At 39.4% G+C, this 20883-nt stretch overlaps 1 protein-coding gene across 2 annotated transcripts in view; it reads right to left on the reverse strand.

Moving 5' to 3' along the window:
• galnt13 (UDP-N-acetyl-alpha-D-galactosamine:polypeptide N-acetylgalactosaminyltransferase 13) overlaps window positions 1–12957 on the reverse strand; it is a 40582-nt gene extending 27625 nt beyond the window's left edge. The window contains exons 1-5 of one of the 2 annotated variants that reach the window (XM_054787733.1): window positions 12867–12957; window positions 12601–12781; window positions 10490–10794; window positions 5270–5438; window positions 935–1101 (exon numbers count right to left, since the gene is read on the reverse strand). In XM_054787733.1, the coding sequence (XP_054643708.1) occupies window positions 935–1101; window positions 5270–5438; window positions 10490–10631 (478 nt within the window). In that variant the 5' untranslated portion in view covers window positions 10632–10794; window positions 12601–12781; window positions 12867–12957. Of the gene's footprint in view, window positions 1–934; window positions 1102–5269; window positions 5439–10489; window positions 10795–12600 lie in introns of both variants that reach the window. The other variant, XM_054787734.1, reaches the window with a different exon arrangement.
• Between the last annotated feature and the right edge of the window lie 7926 nt (window positions 12958–20883).

Raw genomic sequence — 20883 nt, forward strand, 5'->3', positions numbered from 1 at the left:
TTAGAGTCGCCAATTAACCTACTATTTTTAAATAAGTCTCAGAGCATCTAGTATATTGGGTCTAATGCTCATGAACTGTGTTTGTCTACAAATCGCTGTTGTGCACTTTATCCACCCTTTTACATACACACCGTAACGCTTCACTTGTCTAACTTAATAGATGCCATATATTAGATACAACAGCATAACACTAACGAGTAGCGATACCACTGAGTAAAATTCTGGCTGGCATTGGCGACACTGATTCGATACCAATACTCTGTGTAAATACACCTAATGTGCCTGGTAAAGTTTAAAAAGTAGTATATCGGTCATAGCATAAAGCATACAAAACATCAAAGTATTGTATTTATTTTAAACTGTCAAGTATATTGAGGTAGCAAACAAAACAATCAACCTTACAGCTCCGACAATTGTAGCTGACTGACAGGTAGTTGGCAAAGCAGGTGTCACTCCATATCTTAAAATGAAGCCTGCTTTTTTAAAAGTTTTTTACAAAGCTGTCCTCTCGAGGTATCAGGAGGAAGTATGCTGTTTTTCCTTCATGATGTAATGAAAGCTCAAAATTTCAAAAACGACTGTTTAAGCACCTCTCAAAAGTGGAGCCAACAATTGAGGGAGATGATAAATTTTTCTCAAGTTAGGTAAACAGACACACATTACTGTTATAACATCATTAAAAAGTAAATTTTGCACAATATGGGACCTTTAACTATGCAGCTACAGTATGTGCACAAGAGTAAATACTGCTTCCCTGGAGAGAATAATACCCCTAAAGCTACCCAGCTTTAGGGGTATTAAGCTACCTTAATAAAGTACTACTACTACTACTACTACTACTACTAAAGTAAAACCCTTAGAGTGATTGAGTTTGTCTTGTTAGCTGGGCTTTGTCACTCTTTGAACCTGGTTGAGTACAGGGTAATTCACCAACCTCTGTCGCTGAAGTCATCCACTAGGACAATTTCCACAAGTAAGTGCCTAGAAGAGTGCGTGATGACACTGTGGACTGTCCGCAGTAGCGTGCTCCATGCCTCGTTGTGGAACACGATGACTATGCTTGTGTTGGGCAAGTTGTCAGGGTATACCTTGGTCTTACAGCTACTCAGACACAAAGACATAAGCCAAAAAATGGTACATGAGTATCAAATGCTCAAACAGCACATAAGAATACTTGGATATTGTTAAAATGATCTTCAATCGTGATTTTGTTTCCAGCAACAGTCTGTGATTTGTTTCGTCCTTTGAAATTGTGATTGGTTGTCAAAAACGAAACAGAAAGGCATTGTTGGAGATGACCACAATGTATCTCACCAGACATCCCCAAGCTGTTTACATGTTCCATAAAAGGTGTTTAACAGACCAATCAACAAAATATAGAGAGAGTCGTCCCTCGCCACTTCACGCTTAAAATTTTGCGGCTTCAATCTATCACTGTCATAATAAATATATTAATAAAGCATTCAGTTTCATTGTTGAGTACGGCCTATCATTGTCAAAACACAAGCACATTTTAGCACGTGTTACGTCGTTTTGCCTACATTAAGCATTTTTAAACATAAAAATAGCTGAATGAACTAAAATACAAATATAAATCATTCAAAAGACGCATTTGAAGATATTGATATGTAGTATTCTACACTGGTCACTAGGTACAATACTACATATCAACATATTTGAACGTCAGTAATGTTACTGTAATGTTTGGTGAGATACGCAACCACCAGACTTGATCGTCGGAACAACAGGCTTTTATTGCAGGGTCGAATTCTCTCACAACAGACACAATAATCCCTAATAAATACCCTAAATAAAAACATGGGTTACTGTTGCGGCCGTAACCAACCCCTGATGTCACTTGCTGTCCGCCCTTCACTCCGCTCCCCTAAGGAACACATTCATAGCAACACACAAGAGCATAAGTGTTATTTAAGTCTTAAATGGCTTATTTTCTGTTATTATGTCTACTATATTGGGTAATATGATTGTAAAGGTGATTATAGGGGTGTTATTTCATGTCTAGAGGGCTCTAATAATGTTAAAACCCGTATTGTTACCCATATTTAGAAGGTTGTAAACAGGTTCTCTATGCTTTATCCACAGTGGATGAAGACAGCTGCAATACAATGAAGACCGCTGGGACTCGTGTTTACATTTGCGCATGTAAACACTGTGGAACAAATACACAACAACGGACAGGGAGAGCCTGCAGTGAGAGAAAGTAATGCCGAGCGATTGTGAGGTCAGATTTTTTTCAAGGCACATTTTTGGGATGCAAATGTATTACTCTTTTGGATGCATATTGTTTTGCGAAGCCAAACTATACTAAAGTGGCTCCACCAACTAACTGGAACTACGTTCCTCATCACCAAAATCCGACCAGAACTCGGCGATGATGCTGATGGGGATGTCATACAACTGCATGTGAGAAAATCGGAACTACCCCTTTCAGCCTGCTATGCCTGCGATGCCAACTTCAGTTATTAATGGTTAGTTTTTTTAGCTCCTATAGTGAGAGTCTTGGGTGAGCAGAAAACTCCACAGAATATGCTCAATAAAATCAGCTTTTCGGGGAGTAGCACAGTGATTCCCAACCACGTTTCCGAGGCCCATTAGTGTGCTGTGAGAGACCATCAAGTGTGCCAAAGGAAATTATCCGTTATCATTCCTTCATGCAATTAAGACTTTCTGTTTTATTACTTCAAGCTTTTTAAACTAAGGGTGGTTTTATGCCTGTAAGGAAAGTTGAAAAGTTACTTAAAATATTGCCTGTACATAACTGAACTCAATGGGACAATTCTGTTTAGAATGATGGGCACTCTCTGAATTAACCTTTAAGGAGCATCACTTGAGATATCTGGATGAAGATGTTTCTTTAAGAAAGAGAGGAAGATAAAAACATCAGTACTAACATGTCCTTGATTGGTTGATTGGACGTCCATCAGCGGTGACAACTGACACACAACAGAACCTTAGTGAATGATGCTGAATAGAGAATGACTCTGGACAGGCACCCAGGAGTGGGAGTGGGAGGAATCAGAGGGTGAAATAGGCCAGCGGAACAGACAGCATTGCTGCTTTAGTCCCATCTATTCAGAGTGACAAGACTGACTGACACAACTAGGCCAGGAGGTTGCCCTCCAGCATAAAAACGTTATTGCCATTCAGCGTCAGCGATTCAGAAATCCTGCAGAGCTGCAGAAAATGTTCAGCACACAGCTGCTGAAAAAAAATGACAAGCTGCTGCAATATTTATACCGCGGGAACGGTAAACGCATTTTGCACTCTGTCCGCAAAGTGATTTCTATTATATTTTAAAATTACAGGGCCGGCAATTCATCGGTACAGGCCCTAAGAGCAATACAATGTCGGATAAAAGTGTATGAAAGTGCTGCTCTGGGGAAGTTCAGTTGGAATATTTCAACATGAACTGCACAATGATTATGTCACCAAACAAGGAATATCTCAGCAGCAAGAGATGAGCTTACATTCAAATCACTCAAATCGCTCCTTTGATTGTCATGAAGAATTAGATTCTTCACAAAAGGAAGACAGTTGTTTTGCTGAAATGTCTGACAACAGCAGACATTTAAGAATCCTAAAAAAGACACCGATTTTTTGAAGACTCTCAATTTTCTATAGGTGCGAATGTGAGTGTGAATGTTTTTTTGTCAATATGTGCCCTGATACCACTTCAAAGTCAGAGCAAGAGCTTAGTTCCCATTGCCAGCAGTAAGTTGAACTTGTTTTCGTTGAAGAACACATCATGTTCTACCAAGGCTGCCATTTGTCACTCTTTCTATTCATTTTCATGGACAAAATTTTGGTGCAGCCAAGATGTGGAGGCTGTCCAGTTTGAGGCTTGAGGGTCTCTTCTATATGCAGATGATCAAGATGTGGGGCCGGCAGTGGCTCAGGAGGTACAGCAGGTTGTCCAGTAACCGGAAGGGTGGTGGCTCGACGTCCCTGTCACTGCTGTTGTGTCCTTGGGCACGACAGTTCACCCACCCACATGGATGCTGAACTACGACCCGAATCTAGTCTCCAAAAACTGTACTGGTCCACTGCTCCACTGTGTTAAATGCAGAAGAAACATTTTGTTGTACATTGTACATGTGACAAAGAATTTCTTTCGTTCTTCAGCTGCTATGGCCATGGTTCTCAGTCAGAGAAAGGTAGATTGTGCCCTCCAGACTGGGAATGCACATGAAGGACTTGCAGTGTCTCGGCGTCTGGTTGATAAGTGAGGAAAGGATGGATCGTGAGCCCAATAGATAGATCGATGCAACATCCGCAATCACTGTATCCAACTGCTGTGGTGACTTAACCAGTTTGAAACTGCTGAAATGAGAATTAGAACATCGGGGGCCATGGTTCTCAGTCAGAAAAGGGTAGAATGTATGCACCAGACTGGGACTACTGCCTCAGGGGGACGAGTTATCTAGAGCTATGGTTGACAAGATAGGAAAGAATTTGTTGTGAGATCAACAAATGGATCTCTGTGGCCTCCACAGTGACAGCCGCTGCATTGGTAAATGAACCGGTTTTGGCAGTTGCGGAAAAGATCGCAGATGGAGGAGGTTTTTTGCCGAGTGTCTGGGCTCACCCTTAAGATGAGGAACCTCTGCTTTCCCAGATGAATTAAAGAAGCCAGTTGATTTGAGTATCTATTTCATAGGGCTCCTGGACGTCTGTTCCAGGTTTGTCCAAACAGGAGGAGACCTTAGGAACACACTAAAGAAGGAGTTTTAAAAAATGTGGAACAATGAACCTCTCCTCTGAGAACATAACATGGCTGTAAAAAAAAACAGATTTTCTGCAGCATATTGTGTTGAGTTTTCTTCTCAAGTAGACTCTGTTTGCTCTCTCTGCAACTGGCATGCAACTGAAGTTAGCTTACCAACACTGGAACTACTAAAGAGGAGGTGGCCGAAGACAGAGAAGTGTGCTCTGAAGCTTTCCCTGTGATTCGGATGAGTAAAGATGCATAATCAAAGACAGTTAGCCTCGGTGAAAGATCATATTGCTGTTCTTCAGTATGTGTCAACGTTTTGATTTATTACTTGATGGGGACTATACACTGTCTAATTCAACACACTGGCTTTGCATCTAGACACAAATGACAGCGATCCGATAGAGCGATTTATACAGTAAGTATAATACAACCTAATGTGACGATGTAAAGTGTTTACTTGAGATGGATTATATACAAACACATTACTTCATGTGTATTACTAATAGATGAAGAAGCAATGAACATGTCACGCACCCATCCAACCTGACATCCGGTAAACTCCTGTTGAGCGCAATCATATCGCTGGCCATTAGGTTGAACTGGTTTATCTTAAAGAGCTCCTTCATCTTCTCATGGTCCTCCTTGGGTATGTTCACAGCCTTGCCCATCTCACCAGGACCCTTGCGGTTACGAGATATCACAGCTGAAACACAGCATAAATGTGTCACAAACGTCACAAACTGACTTTTGATAACAGTAGATTCACCCGTGCAGTCCAATAGGATCCAATACAAGAAGTGTATCATAAAGTCTGCCTTACAAAGACAATCTTGCTCAGCCATTGACACTTCCGGAGATTAACATACTGCTGATGTTTAAAGTTACCCCTATCATGTAGTTAAATAAAGTAACCACAAGACAGAATTTGTATACTCTTCTTGTATAGGATCTCATTGGGCATACCTGCCAGGTTAGCTGTAGCCTTCTCTGGTTTTAATTTCACTTCAATCTACAGACACTTGTGCAAATATACAAATGGACAAGGCTTGAGATCAAAAACCAACTCACAGTCCCTCATAGGCCTTCTTTGTTGCCTACTGTTACTCTTGGTCAAATGGCAACAAAGCATTAGAGCTAGCACCGTTAGCCCAATATAAATAAATCCTTTGGATTTATGATGATGCCCTCACTCCTTCTCTCTCTAATAATCTGTTAAAGCAGAGGCAATGTTTGCAATGAAAGGGGGACAGGCAGCTCACATTAGCTTCATGGCCGCAGGTTAAGAGGATCCCCTTCAACCTCCGACTAATGAAATGTGCGGGTGTCAACTGATTGTTAACCTCAAGTGAATTTCTTTATGTGTGCACAAGCTTCAAACTGATGGACATAAATTGAGAGCTGACAGATCTGGAATGACCAAAATATAAAATCTCTGGCCACTTTATTTATTGCAACTTTTGAAATAAAGTACATGAAATACATTGGAACTCCAAAGGCAGAACACAGTTGTTTTTGCGACGCTGGATGACCTCTGATTTGTTCGGACTGGAAAACTATTCCTCCCATAGGCAATGACAATAATTTGTTAAATTAATAATCTGATCTAGATAGGCCTGTCACAAAATAACAGATAGGCCCTTCTAAAAGTAACATCGACAAACCTGTTCACATCAGAACTGAATTTGTCATTCATTTCATCAAACTGCAAATGTGTTAGTACATGTCTCAATGTCTAAGTCCATCTTTGCAAATGATTGAGTACAGGTAGCGTACAGTTCGCACAATTGTTGGCGTACATTTAGCACAATTTCCAATTGAATAGACCTTGTTGATCTAAACTGATTGTATATTTGATAATATATTTGATAATACTGATAATATATTTGTGTGTCTACAGGCTTGTCACGATAATCAACAAATCAATTAATCGCATAATAAATAAAAACTAACTGGATCATTTTGCCGGCTTCTATATATTGACATGGGCATGCATGTTTGTTTTCCTCCTCTCTCTCTACCAAACAGGCTGGATGAAAAGAGGATTCACTCTGTGCATCTATCTGTCTCATCACCTGGGTACTTTGGTTCTGTAGCGGAATGAACTGAGTGAGTGAACCCTCCTGTCAGTCAGTCAGCCGCTTTGTCCAAGTGGGGGGGCGCTAGCGAGTGCACACAGAGTGCACGTGAGCCTCGTGAAGAGTAACAAACTAACAAGTAAACACAAATGGGTGATTCTCCTGAAAGGGGTACCAGATAAAACACAATCTGATGTCAATTTCAGCCCATTTGCGCGTCGTCATTTTTGTGACAAAGAAAATTCAATAAATAATACAAAACGGTGAAATTTTCGTTTCAGTCCCCAAGATTTCCGAACAATAAACACCTCATTGTGCACCAAACGCATTCTGCTCCATTCAACACATGTACTTTGACCAAACTCATTACACCTCATTAAACGTAAACAGCTTATTCCACACACAATGTTGCTAATTAGTGAATCAAGGAAGCGTATATGCCAGGGGTCACCAACGTTTTTCCTTGTGAGAGCTACTTTTACAAAATGAAAATGGCCAAGAGCTACTCATTTTTGTAACATTTATTTTCAGAGCTTATTTTAAACCCAAACAAAGCGAATATGCTTGTTTTACCAGAACATTAACAAAATGCTGGCGTCCACAACTCACATTTTGTATTTCAGAATGCATTTCTTTCTACTGTTCTTTCATTATTAACTGAAAACCTGAATGAAAAGCAGGCTTGCGGGCACCTCATGTGGTCATGGGGGGCTACCTGGTGCCCGCGGGCACCACGTTGGTGACCCCTGGTATATGCAAATGAGCCGACGTCTGTATTGACAAACAATGTGAACTTCAGAGTATTTATGGGTTATTTCTATGGGTTTATTTTTCAATATTCAGACAATAACAAAAGTGACACTGATTCAAAAATGGAAATATGGTGTAGTGTCCATGATAGGCGTCACATTTCAGTTTTCTACTGATCTATTTTTTCCAATCAATACACTTTGGGGAACTTTTGTTTTACATCATGTTTCTGCGGAAGGTGAGGTGGGTTACTCTTGCTAACTAACAACGTATTGAAGAACACTTCAATTGCATTGAGGTGCAATTTTGCTTACAGTGACTTGATACTTTTTATTTACTTTTGTTTATCGTTTTTATTGTTGTGTCTTTTCTTAACAGAGATAGGGTCTATTTTTTACTGTTTTTGGTTATGATTGTGCTGTTAAGTGCTATTTTTGCAGAAAAGTGACAGTCCATTTTATTTTTTATTGGGTTTTTTTTGTCTTTTTTTGTTTGTTTAATTTATTATGTTGTTTGTTTGTTTGTTTAATTTCATTTAAAAGCTCTTGCCATTCCAATTACAATGTTAAATTCAAGTTTATTGCTTTTGATACGGTTTACTCAAATTATTATGCCATATTTCATCATTACAATAATGAAAAAATAGTCTCAAAATAGAACAATATCATTTGACAATAATGTCATTTATCAGCAATAATTTGTAGGACAATTATCGTCCAGCAAAATTTGTTATCGTGACAAGCCTAGGTGTCTGGAAGGGATTAAATGGATTTACATCATTTCTCATGTGAAAAAATCGATTTGATTTTCGTACTATTCTGTTTGTGAATGACTTTTAGAACGGATTCATAACGAAAAGAGGTACCACCGTATTTAATTTGATTTGGTTTGAACATGAACAGGATAGGCTTAGAACCTCTAAATTGGAATCATCTGAATGTGTTCAGTGTCAGTCTGCCCTTTATCTGGCCTCTCATGGTGGGATATTTGCAGCAATGTGCACTGATAGGTTCTGTGAAGAAATTCTGCATATAATCTTTGTACAATTTAATTTTTTAAATGCCTTCTGTTTGCTGAGCTGCCCTTTTTGATCAAAACTGCAGCAGCCAAGGTTAAATTCAGGTTGTCAACTGCATAAACATTGTTCTCTGAACACCCTCTAGAAATTCTCTAAATCGAAGAAAAATAAGCTCTTCATTGTTGTGCATCACTAAGGCTTTTTCTACTTTTGTATGCTTTCTCCCTATTAAATGACATCATTTATCGAGGTCTTTTTCAATGCTAAATGACAGTTGACAAGGACCAAGAGCATTTCATACAAGTATGAAATACAACAGTAGGTTCGTACTACAGTATATATCTTAAAGTCTGTGACTTAGTCTGTAGGTACCACAAACATATGATTTTAATGTGTTTTCATTCATTACAAAACAGGATTATTATTACTATTTAATTTTAAGCATTTTTACCTGAACAGAAACGTAGCCTGCAGCCTAAAACAATATTAAAAGTTTGTATAGAAAGTAATGCACTATAATAGAAAACAGGGCTAATTCATATATCAGGCATATTTCTGTTATCTCTACCAAACTGTAATAATAATTTAATTACTTAATTTGTAACATAATCTAATTTTCATTGGGATACAATATAGTGATTAACCTTTACATACATGCACTGATTGCCTTTTTAGCTGCAGTCCCTGGCTAGAATAGAAAGCGCCTCGGCTTTTATCAAAATTACTCTGTTCTGGGAAACCATTATGACTCAGGACATAACTTGAACATGGCGATAGCTCCATATTATAAGAATTAATGGGTCTATTTTAGAAGCAATACAACTTAATGGTAGTCTCTAGACATTTGGATCATAATTAGTGTCAGTAGCTGGCAGCTCCGCCTTATTCTAACCTTAAAAGCAGCTTAGAAAGCTGCTTAGAATCCTGCTTACAGGAGGGCATGTGAGGAAATGAACTATTTAACAGGCCCAAATAACCAAGCCACTGAAACCCGCTCACTTTGGCCTCGCCATACGATCCTAATGCATGTGAGAGAATATGCGTTATGAGCATCAATGCTCAAGAAGTGGGTATAAATCTCACACGAGCAGGATTGACACGTTTTCTAAGGTTAAATTCAAGCAATTTTAAAGCACTTTCAAGTTCAATTTAAAAGCTTTTCCACCACCGTACAGCTAGGGAAAACTGCATAGTCATATGGAATTATCATATTATAGTTTTGTGAAAGCAGATCAAAAGGCAACTGAACCAACATCAGCTATATAAAAGTCAGCTAGATGAACCACTACACTACCAGCGGCTCCGAACTCAACTTTACAGTGATCCATTGTTTTTTGCTCTGGGGCTGGTCATCCCCGGCTTATTTTTCAGAACTGAGGTTGCTTTAGACATGAAATTTACAAAATAATATATGTGGAAAAATAGCAGTGCTCTGCAGGTTTCACATGATCAAACCTGATAATGACTTGACGCGAACTTTCCATTGCTCGCCTCTCACGTCTACTGCTAAGTTTCCGGTGCACATCTTCTCAGAAAAACTTCTGCCTGTCTTTCAGCTGAAATGGTTAAGGAAAAGAATGCATGCACGTTTTCCTTGTACAGATAAACTGGTAGAAAATACTATTCAGAATGACTAAGAGCAACATCAAGAGTGCTTAAACGCATCATGGGTTGCGACTAGGGGTGTTATATTCAGGGTCTCCTTGTATTCAAGTCAATAGAGTAGTAAAGACTTGAAATGCAAACATTATAAACCTATTAGCTATTAAGGGCTCATTTAACAGTGTGAAATGCAGCCCAGTTAATGTCAAACCTTAAGGAGCCATGGTAAAGGCCAAGTCGCGCACAAATGACAGAGTTCACTGCCTATTTAATCCCCATCAAGCTCTCTGCAAGTCTGTGTCGACTCACCGCGTAGTGCAGGAAGCAGCGAGCGTTCCTTCCTGTCGTCACATTTGTTGCACTCGCTGAAGTAGAGCAGCAAGAAGACGTCCACCAGCACCCAGACTAAAGAGGTGGACAAGACCACCTTACAGTAGGCAAACCGCCGCATCAAATTCCCAGTATGCCAGCAAACGGGTGCGTGAGGGGAGGGGAGTGCTTGTCAAACCCCAAGCACTCAAGACAGCTCGGTCCGTTGTTGAGAAGTTTGTGATCTGAAGGTGGCGCGAGGAAGGCTGAAGGGGACGAGGCCGGTTTGAGCAGGACGTATCATGCTGGAGTAAAAACAAGACATAAAAGAAGATAGAAGACAGAATGTTAGGATATTTCAGGTTTTCTCTATCAAGTTCAAAAGGACTCACTATTTAAGACTGTTTTGTCAATGCATCCATATATGTTTATTATGTGGTGCGACAAAACATTTCTGTTTCAACAGTGTTCTTGGAAAAAGAACATCGTAGGAGCTACAAATATCAAAAAGTACTGTGTTGAGCTGAATATAGCTTTGGAAATGTATTTTTTAAGATTAAATCAAACACAAAATACAAATATTTTTCAAATCATGTTTTCAATTGTAAAAAAAAAAAAAAAAAAAAAGGATATTATATTTCTCCACAGTTGTTCAATGACTTGCTTCATAGGTCACATCATAACATAGCATCATAACTCCTCCTCTGGTGTTTGCTAACTTGTTAACAATCTTAGAGACTTTTTTTCTAATCAGTTTGCTGTGTTGCACCTATATCTTTCCAGGTCAATGTTGTGTGTGCATGAGTGACAGAAAGAATTCATTGTTGATTTGCATGTATACATCTCTTAACCCCGAATAGTCGACCTGTCTATTTAAATTTTTTTTATAGAGAATTATATTGTATAGGCAATATGGTCATTGATAATTTTTCATTGGGAGGCTCTAGAGTCCTGTTTGCATGCAGTGTATTGAGCAGTATTGAGCAGGTTGCAGCCAAATAGTGCACTCAATTTTGCCTTTACCACTACAAGATACAGTTCATCCAAGGAAATACACAAAATTTACTCACTCCTTCACAACAGATTCATCAGTTATTAGGCCCATCATTAATTGTATTATTTTGAATTTATTTGTGTAACATTGGGATTTTCCTGCTTGAAAAATTACAACTTTATTAACATAACAAATAAATATTTATTTTACAGTACATTTTTTTCTTTTCAATGTAGCCCTAATACTAAAAAAATTTACAAAAAATACAAAAAAGTCCAAAAGTCAAAATATCAGGGAAAGAAACATTTTTTTGAACTCCATAAGTGAAAGTTAACTAGCTTTAGGCTGAATCTCAATTCTACCCCTTAGCCCTTCCCCTTCGTCTGATCCCTTGTCTTGGGCTGAATCCTAATTGGACCCGGTCTGCTTGTCTTTAAAGAGCAGCAGTGAGACATTTCACATGTATTACAGAGCACGGGTGCCCTAAGTAAGGCCTGGGGGCCATTTGCGTCCCAAAGCTCGTTTTTAGTGGCCCGCAGCACATTACAAAATACAATTTAAAGTATAAAACTTTGTTTTTTAACAGCAAAAATTGCAGTGGTGGGAGAGCAAATAGGTGGAAAGTAACGACAAAAGGTTGAAATATTGAAAAGGTTGAAAATACACGTTGTCACCAATGTATAGGCATAGCTATGTTGACCCGTTTATAAAATTAAAAATATTAAAATGGCCCCGCATCCTTTCATTTTGCCCTCGGTGGAAAAGGTTTGGACACTCCTCGTGTAGAGGAAGCACATTTAATTTCCTCATACTTCTTCTACCAAGCAATGCATTATTATATTGGCAGTAATATAAAAAAAAATAGCAAAGTGTTCCCAGCTCTGCCAGGAAGAGGAGGGGATTACCGAGTAGATCCCATTAAGTCCATTAGGCAAATAGACTTCTGCTGTACATACACCCCTCAAAAAACACATTTGATGGATAACATAGTGTAATTATGTCAACATGAATATAAATCTATGCACTGTACTACATTTTACTAAATCGTGCTGCAACGTGGAAGCATGCAATTCCTCTATGAAGGTGTACATGTGACCAAAAATGAGATGGTATTTACCCAAATTGTCAAAGGAGACGTCTTCCCTCTGTGAGCAAATATGAATGAATGAATCCTCAAGACGAAGGCAAGTTGGAGTCCATCTCAGAAGACGATAGTAAACAAACCGGTGTGATGTAGTCGCTCATGGTACCTGTGTGGACTCCTTAAAATAATCTCGCCCTGTGGTTGCCGCAGGAAACTGATAAACATGCGTATTATTCATGCGTATATTTCCTCCAAAAAACACTATAAATAAACACAACTTGACGTATCGGGGAGGATACCTGTGAGCAGGGGAAGCGACAAGAAGACGAAGGAGATTCGGCGCAATCTAACAACAGCTCACATCGACTCGCTTTGCTGCTAACAGTCTCCTATCTCCGTCTATGATTGGCCGAAACCTACGTCAGTCAAGAAATCATCTTGGAAAGGCGGGGCTTGGTTTCGTGGCGAGATCCAAGGTTGGACTGGGACAAAAATTAGTACCTTACCAATTGATGTACACAAAACACGGAAGTCTTTAATAATAAAAAAATAGGTAATAAGAGTTTAATTTATTAACTGATATCTACCCATTTCATGGTTTTCGTGATAATAACCAATTAGTTCTTACATCATGGCATTATCCTGCCAATAAATTAAACTCTTATGAGCTATTTTGTTGTCATCATTATATTTGAACAAACAAATGTACCTTTAGTTGTACCAGGCATTATAACGAACAAGAAACTGAAGAAACAAAGGTGGTCTAATCATTTTTTTCCATGACTGTAGCATAACACTGAAAGGCACAGCAATTAACAAATAATAATAAATAAAAATCAGCCCATTTTTGGTGGGCCCACGGGTAAAACAACAGGTGTTTGGATGCACACCTGTACTCCCGATGGTCAATTCCCCTCTGGGCTCGATCGGTGTGCCCGGATCACAAGACAAACTGCTGATTGGTTATGCAGACAATATTATACATATAATTTTATATTATTATTACTATATATATTGTAAATATTTCCAATATAACAACTATAAACCATTATAACTATGATACATTGTTTTTGAAAGAGCATTATGTTTATTTGGGTCACAGGTGAGCTGGAGCTTATCCCAGCTGACTTTGAGGAGAGCAGCAGCAGACTACCGTTCACACCCATATTCACGCATATGGACAATTTAGAGCAGGGATCTCCAACCTTTTTATTTTTTGTGAGAGCTACTTTTAAAAAATTTAAATGGCAGAAAGTAACAAATTTTTGTAACATGTAATTTCATAGCTTATTTCAACCCAAACAAACTGAATATGCCTGTTTTACCAGAATGTTTGCACTGTCCGTCTGTATTTTGAATTTCAGTACACATTTCTTTCCAGTGTATTTCACATTATTAACTGAAAATGAGGGTCATGGGGGGCTACCTGCTTCCAAATGCTGGTACTTGCAACTTTATTTGACTCCACTGAGGGTTATTTTGCACCCCTGATAAAAATAATATCAGCGACTTCAGAGAATCACGTCTTTGGTTCTTCAATAACGTTGCCTTTTCATTCTAAGTTGTTATGGTCCCCACAAAAATTGCTTGTTTTTCCAGTCTATAATAGACACATAAAATAAAAAAGTGCTCAGCCGAAGGCAAAGCTCTCAATTTCCCTCCTTCACCTATGGTCATGAGCTTTGGGTCATGACTAGGGGTGTGTGGCTTGTGTAACGAGATCTCACAAGATCAAAACGTGACGAGATTTCTCGTTTGGACAAAAGCTGTATCGCGAAAACAGGGCAGCCAGAAGCCAATCTAAACTGTGAACTATGGCCTCACTACTATGAATGATAATACAGTAATATGGACGTGGCAGTGTGCAAGGCATTACTGGAAGCGCACATCAAGTGCTTTAGGAACCCCTGGCAATCCAACCTACCTTAGCATGTCAGTGAGTGATGTGTGGCTGTTTTTTCCATCGGAGTTAAAGTACCTGCTTGTTACTGGTTGACGTCCAAGCAGAAGCTGTTGTAATTCTACATTTGATCAACTTTACTTAAAGATTTGTCAGATCAAACCACGTAGATGTTCGAATTTGTCTGCACCATTAATCACAGAGCAGTTGTACTGACGCTCATTGCATTTGGCTCGGTGTCAACTTTCAAGTACCGGCGACCACCGATTACGTTTCATATCACAACTCATACACACAGTAGAAAAGATCCATGTTGACATTTTAGCCACATTGTCACATATTTAGAGAGTAAGGGTCCGCATGTAAGTGTTTTTTGCATCATGCATTCGGTAATTAAATGCAAGAGACCATATAAAAGTTATCAACACAGGTGAAGAATCCGCCGGCCAGGCGAGCGGGAGTGAGCTCCATTGTCATAATGCCGTGCAATGCATGTCTGAAAGCTGTAAAAAAAAAACAAAAAAAAACACAAATGCAACTCAGCTCCTGACCAACAGAGTCAAGAAGGTAGAGCTTGGACACAATGACAATCCTCCGTCGCCCCTTGCTGCACCACGCCTTCCTGGCAAAATATGCATTGGTGTCCAAAGTGTGGCACGGGGGCCATTTGTGGCTCGTTGCAGAAAAAAATCAACAAAAACCCAGTAAAAGAGGAAAATAGAGCAAAAAGGTATAATGTAACTAGAAAAAGCTAAAATGCTGATAATAACTAATAAGCAATAAAAACACAAAGATTTGACTTTCAATGTATATGTATGTATAATGTACTCTATGTATATGTTGTTTTTTGTGACACCCCTAGTCATAGGGTGAGGAGCTTGTGGGGAGCTCAGAATAGAGCCGCTGCTCTTTCATTTGAGGTGGCTTGGGCATCTCGTCCGAATGACTCCTGGACACCTCCCTGGTGAGGTGTTCTGGGCACGCCCAGCCGGGAGGAGGCCCTGGGGCGGACCTGGGACACGCTGGAGGGATTATGTCTCACAGCTGGCCTGTGAATGCCTCTGTGTCCCCCGCAGTGGAACTGTAAGAGGTGGCCGGAAAGCAGGAAGTCTGGACTGCAAAGACCAAATAAGCGGAAGAAAATGGATGGATGAATGGATGAATACTGAGGCTACAGAATTGAGTGGTAGAACAAAGTCCTTGAATTTAGAAATTGGCAGCAAGATTATTATCACAGCAACACATCATCAGTAGGGTAAAACTAAACTGTCTCACGAGTCTAATCCCAGCTCACGTTCCCTATTAGTGGGTGAACAATCCAACGCTTGGTGAATTCTGCTTCACATTGATAGGAAGGAACTTGGCAGGTTTTCCGTGCCATTTCCTTCTGTCATCCCTGTCGTCCATTATGGCCATAATGAACTGGAGCCCTGCTTCAAGTGGGAGCCCACACCAGGCCTCTGTATGCTTTCAGGCCTACACAGTAGTGATTCTTACTTTTACTACCAGGACCACATTTTTTATGGGACACAAACAAAAAGAGTACACATGTATAGTTTTGAATAATAGGACTAATAAAATATTGATAAAAATATCTCACCGACCGAGCTCCTCATCCTAAGAGATAGGGTGAGCTCGGTCATCCAGGAGGGGCTCAGAGTGGAGCCGCTGCTCCTTCGCATCGAGACGAGCCAGTTGAGGTGACTTGGGCATCTAGTCCGGATGCCTCCAGGACACCTCTCTGGTGAGGTGTTCCAGACATGCCCAACCGGGAGACTGCCCCGGGGCAGACCTTGGACACGCTGGAGGGATTATGTCTCACAGCTGGCCTTGGTGTCCTCCCTGGATTACCCTACTGAGACTGCTGCTCCTGCGACCCGGACCCGGTCCACAATAAGCGGAAGAAAATGGAATACAAAGGTCTATCAAGCATTTTCAAGCATAAAAACGGATAAATTTGCTAAAATATAATTACAAATATAAGGAATTGAGAAGACGCTTTCAAAATACATGTTTGTGATATGTAGCATTCTAATAGGTGTCTTTAATGTTACATTGATGAGACAATAGCCTCTCCAGGAAGAACTTGGTGTGATTCCCCTAATGCTACACTAACATGTGTGTGTCTATATTATGTCTTATTTAAGTCTTAAATGGCTTATTTTCTGTCTTTTATGTCTACTACAGTATATTGGGTAATACGAGTGTAAAGGTGACTATGGCAAAAGGTGAAAAAAGTCACTTTAAATGTTGATTTTTCTCTTTCATTTGTCAGTTATATGCATTTGGAATTGTTTGCGGATTGTAAAACTATAAAATCATGTATTGTGTTGACATTTTTTAGACTTGTGGCAAAACTGTGTTAGTTACTACAGAGTCAGCCACTGATGACATTACAAACAGGCGATGGAGCTGTCTTCAAGTTCCTCTTTCCATCTACAGTATTAGCAAGCTAATAGGCCGCCAACAAGAACATTTTATCATAAAAATACATTAAGAGCTCAGTTGGACTCACGTGGTGTATTAATAACACAACAAGACATACAATTTGACACAAAAACACACTAACCAGGGTCTGTGCGTACACTAATCAAGGTTCCACTGTATAATAAATGATACAAGAGATCTAGTGGGACACTGTGTCAAATGCTCCAGTCACTGTCAAAGGTATTAGTTTGACAGTTTGTGTATTATCAGTTGTAGTTAACGGTGGAGCAGAACTGCACGCTGGGCATCATACTGAAAACTTCCTAATATGTTTGTTTTCTCATATTATTTTCTTTAATAAATGAAATCAACATATTAATAGAAGATGCTGCGGATATGGCTCTTGTTCAAAATGTAACTCCACAGTTGGCCTTTGTTTAATTGCTCTTGTTGAACAATGCTGCCATCTATGGATGATGATAGATACTTTATTCATCTCCAAGAGAAACTCACGTTTCGAGCAGCTCTCGAATATAAACAATCATAGTCATCGTCATAATAATCAATCAAGGCAAGGCAGGCAAGATAAGAAAAGACAAATAAGAAAATAGAATAAGAACAATCAGTCACTCCATGTCCTGAAGTTGCAGAAAGAAACAGTACTGCCTATTGTACCCTTCTTGATACAGTAGGGGAACATACAACAGTTTAGCCTGCAGTCTAATCATTGACCTACAGTAATTGAATACATTCATACTGTATATGTTTCACCACATATCTACATGACTATATCACTACATATTTTAACATGATTTGAAGGTCTGTTTTCTTTTATTTAAATACATCAGCTATACAAACTGACGCCACAAATGTTAAGATAAAATAAATTCTGGAGCGCAATAACTTAAATGAGTCTCATTCAGAGTTTTTTTTAGAATGCAAGAGGAGAGTCTTGATTGTCGATGGGCCTATTTTACAACCCTTGACATCATCTCACCACATTAAAGTATATTTTTGCTTGGTAAATTAATTGGTAATTTGTTTGACATTATAGCTTCTGGCCCTTCATACGCTTTCATTAATTTTATTACAGCATGCCTTAATAATTATACCTCTATGATTTTAACCAAAATGTCCTATATGCATACAGAGTCTGTAATGTCATACAGTAGACAGTTTTATCCAGTGTTAATCCATCCTTTTAGCCATTGTACACAGTATCTCACACAAGTGAACACACTCCTGCTGTATTATATTTTCTCAAGGGACAATACTGTAGAGTATAATAGAGTTACTATTCACTGAAAGTAATTACTCAGCACACAGTAGTTACTGTCTAGCTGGCAACATATTGTAAGTGAGTATGCCTCATAGTGGACATGTCCAAATTTTCTGTCCATATTTAGTGTGAGCATCACTGTTATCTAACACTGCCTTAATCCTCTTGGGCGTGAAATTCACCAGCGCTACAATTCCATCACCTTCAGCTTCATCAGAAAGCTAATTAATGAATAAATCATGATATTTTTTGTGGTTGAATACGACCTATTATTAGTAAAAATATATATACTGTATATATTTGCATATGTAGCAAATTTTACATATTTTCGCCTAAATCAAACACTTTTTTAAGCATAAAAATGGCTTAATGAACTAAAATACAAATATAACCATTCAGAAGACACTCTCAAAGATGTTGTAAAGCTATGTAGTATTCTACACTGGTCTCTAGGTGTCAGTAACGTTACTGTAACGTTCAGTGAGACACACAAGCACCAGACTTGATGGCCGGGAGAACAGGCTTTTATTGCAGGTTTGAATTATCTCACAACAGGCACGATAATCCCTAGCATGAGTTACAGTTTCGGCCATAACCCAAGTCATGATAAAACTCAACTCTGAACCCCCATGTCACTTCCTGCCCGCACCCATCTCACCTCCCCTAACACCAGAACAAATTCATAGCAACACACACACGCACAAGTCTTATTTATGTCTTATTTTCTTTTATTGTGTTTGTTATATTACGAGTGTAAAGGTGACTCTACTGTAAGGGTTGTAATTTCATGTCTCGAGTGCTCTAATAATGTTAAATACCTGTGTTTAGAAGGTCGAAAACGGGTTTTCTATGCTTTAACTACCAAAATATTCCATTCATAAATAAGTAATCCTACTACTTCGCAGAAATTCACTTAGCATGGTCGGGTCTGGAACTGGGGCGGATTAGCCATCGGTAGTACCTGGGAGTCTTCCAGGTGGTGTGACCAAAATTGGGCCGATGGACGACAGTTTATTTATTTTTGCCCCTTACAATGATACGCTACATTAAATGGAAATTGAGACAAGCTAAGCTCTAGGGCCAAGTGGAAAATGGCCGCTCAAGTTGAAGCCTGTTTCCCTTTAGGCCGCCCACAAGCTCATTAATTGGCTCTGCCGAATCTTTCTAACGTGTGATCTGCTGTCGCTCTATGAGTGGTTGGACTTACACACCAGTGTTTTATTAATTGGCCGGAGTCCGTGCTCAACTGCAACTGTAAGTTGGAGTAGGTTAAGTAGTAGTAGTAGTAGGTTAAATTAGATGGATTTCAGGATTGGAGGTTTCATTTAAATAACATTTAAATCTGTTCCTGTGTGCGCATGCGTGCGTGTGTATGTGTGTACTTGTGTTTGGTCCCCCAACCCACCGGAACTCAAGCTAGTTGTGTCCCCTCCACCTCTGAAATCAAAATTCCGTCTATGAGCATAGTGAATAGCAAACATGGTGTAGTGCGTTGCAACTACATCTAGTTATTCAACGTATTGGAAAACAATAAGCATACTATACGGATTCATTGATGAGCTGCTTTTATGAAGCACATAAGCGTTACTTTCATCAAAGGATGCCACATTGCACATCTCCAATTTTAATGAGTAAAACGCTAGTTACAATAATACTGTTACCATCCATACATTACATTGAGCTGTACTGTCTGTTCAAAAATCAAATTGTGTTTGTCCATTTTTCTGATTGTTATATTATTGTTTGTCAGACTTTCGCTAACTAGTCAGAGTTGTGATTTACTGATCTTGTTCAAACCTATTCCACACTATTCTTCTACTTTTCATGTCCAGATTTTTGATGGGCGCCAGGCCCAGAATGCAACCTCTACCTGTGGTCATGATCTCACCGGAGTCCGCAGCAGCCCAGTGAGCCCACCCATGAATCATTACACTCTCATTTATTCACTCGAGGGGCCAGAATTTAAAGGGATTTTGTTCAGTAGGAGTTATTAAGGAGTTATAACGGGGCGAGTGGGCACACAGTGTATGCACACAGATTGTAGCGGGCCAGTCTGGACCAAAAAGTCCAAATTTGTGTCCCAGTCCACTTCTGTCTGGAACCAATCAACCATGATAAATTGCTGAAATGTGGATGGTGCACTCATTTTTGTGAGATACTGTATAACCATCTGGTGAGTCCAGGTGGAATTATAGTGTTTGCCTTTGACTATGCACAACAAATCTTCCATCCATCCATCTTCTTCCGCTTGTCCGAGGTCGGGTCGAGGGGGCAGCCACCTAAGATGAGAAGCCGAAGATTGTTCAGGTCAAAAATATAAGATTTGATTGAAAAGTACCGTTTTTTCAGTGCTGTTTTCAGGGTGTTGTCATTGTCTCATCAAGAGTCAAGAAGCTTTATTGCCACTTCCACAGTTACCACGCAGACACACACGTCTCCGTCTGATGTTTCCAGTATTTGACTACTAAAAGGTGTTCTGTAGCTATAAAAGCAAGATGTAGTTTAGCAGTTGATGCATTTAGTTTATTATAATAAATAATTCATGGTGCTATATTTAAAAGTGTCGACAAAAAGGCAACATGTGAGTTCATGCTGTCGTCAGACCACATGGGAGCGCTGTTGCAGTGTTGTCCCCCCCACACACACACACACACACGCACACGCGCACACACTATAGTGCTTATTTAAAGGCAGGCAGCTTCTGTAGGAC

This window comes from Dunckerocampus dactyliophorus, chromosome 9 (assembly GCF_027744805.1).
Source record: "Dunckerocampus dactyliophorus isolate RoL2022-P2 chromosome 9, RoL_Ddac_1.1, whole genome shotgun sequence".
In the NCBI taxonomy this organism is placed as follows: domain Eukaryota; kingdom Metazoa; phylum Chordata; class Actinopteri; order Syngnathiformes; family Syngnathidae; genus Dunckerocampus; species Dunckerocampus dactyliophorus.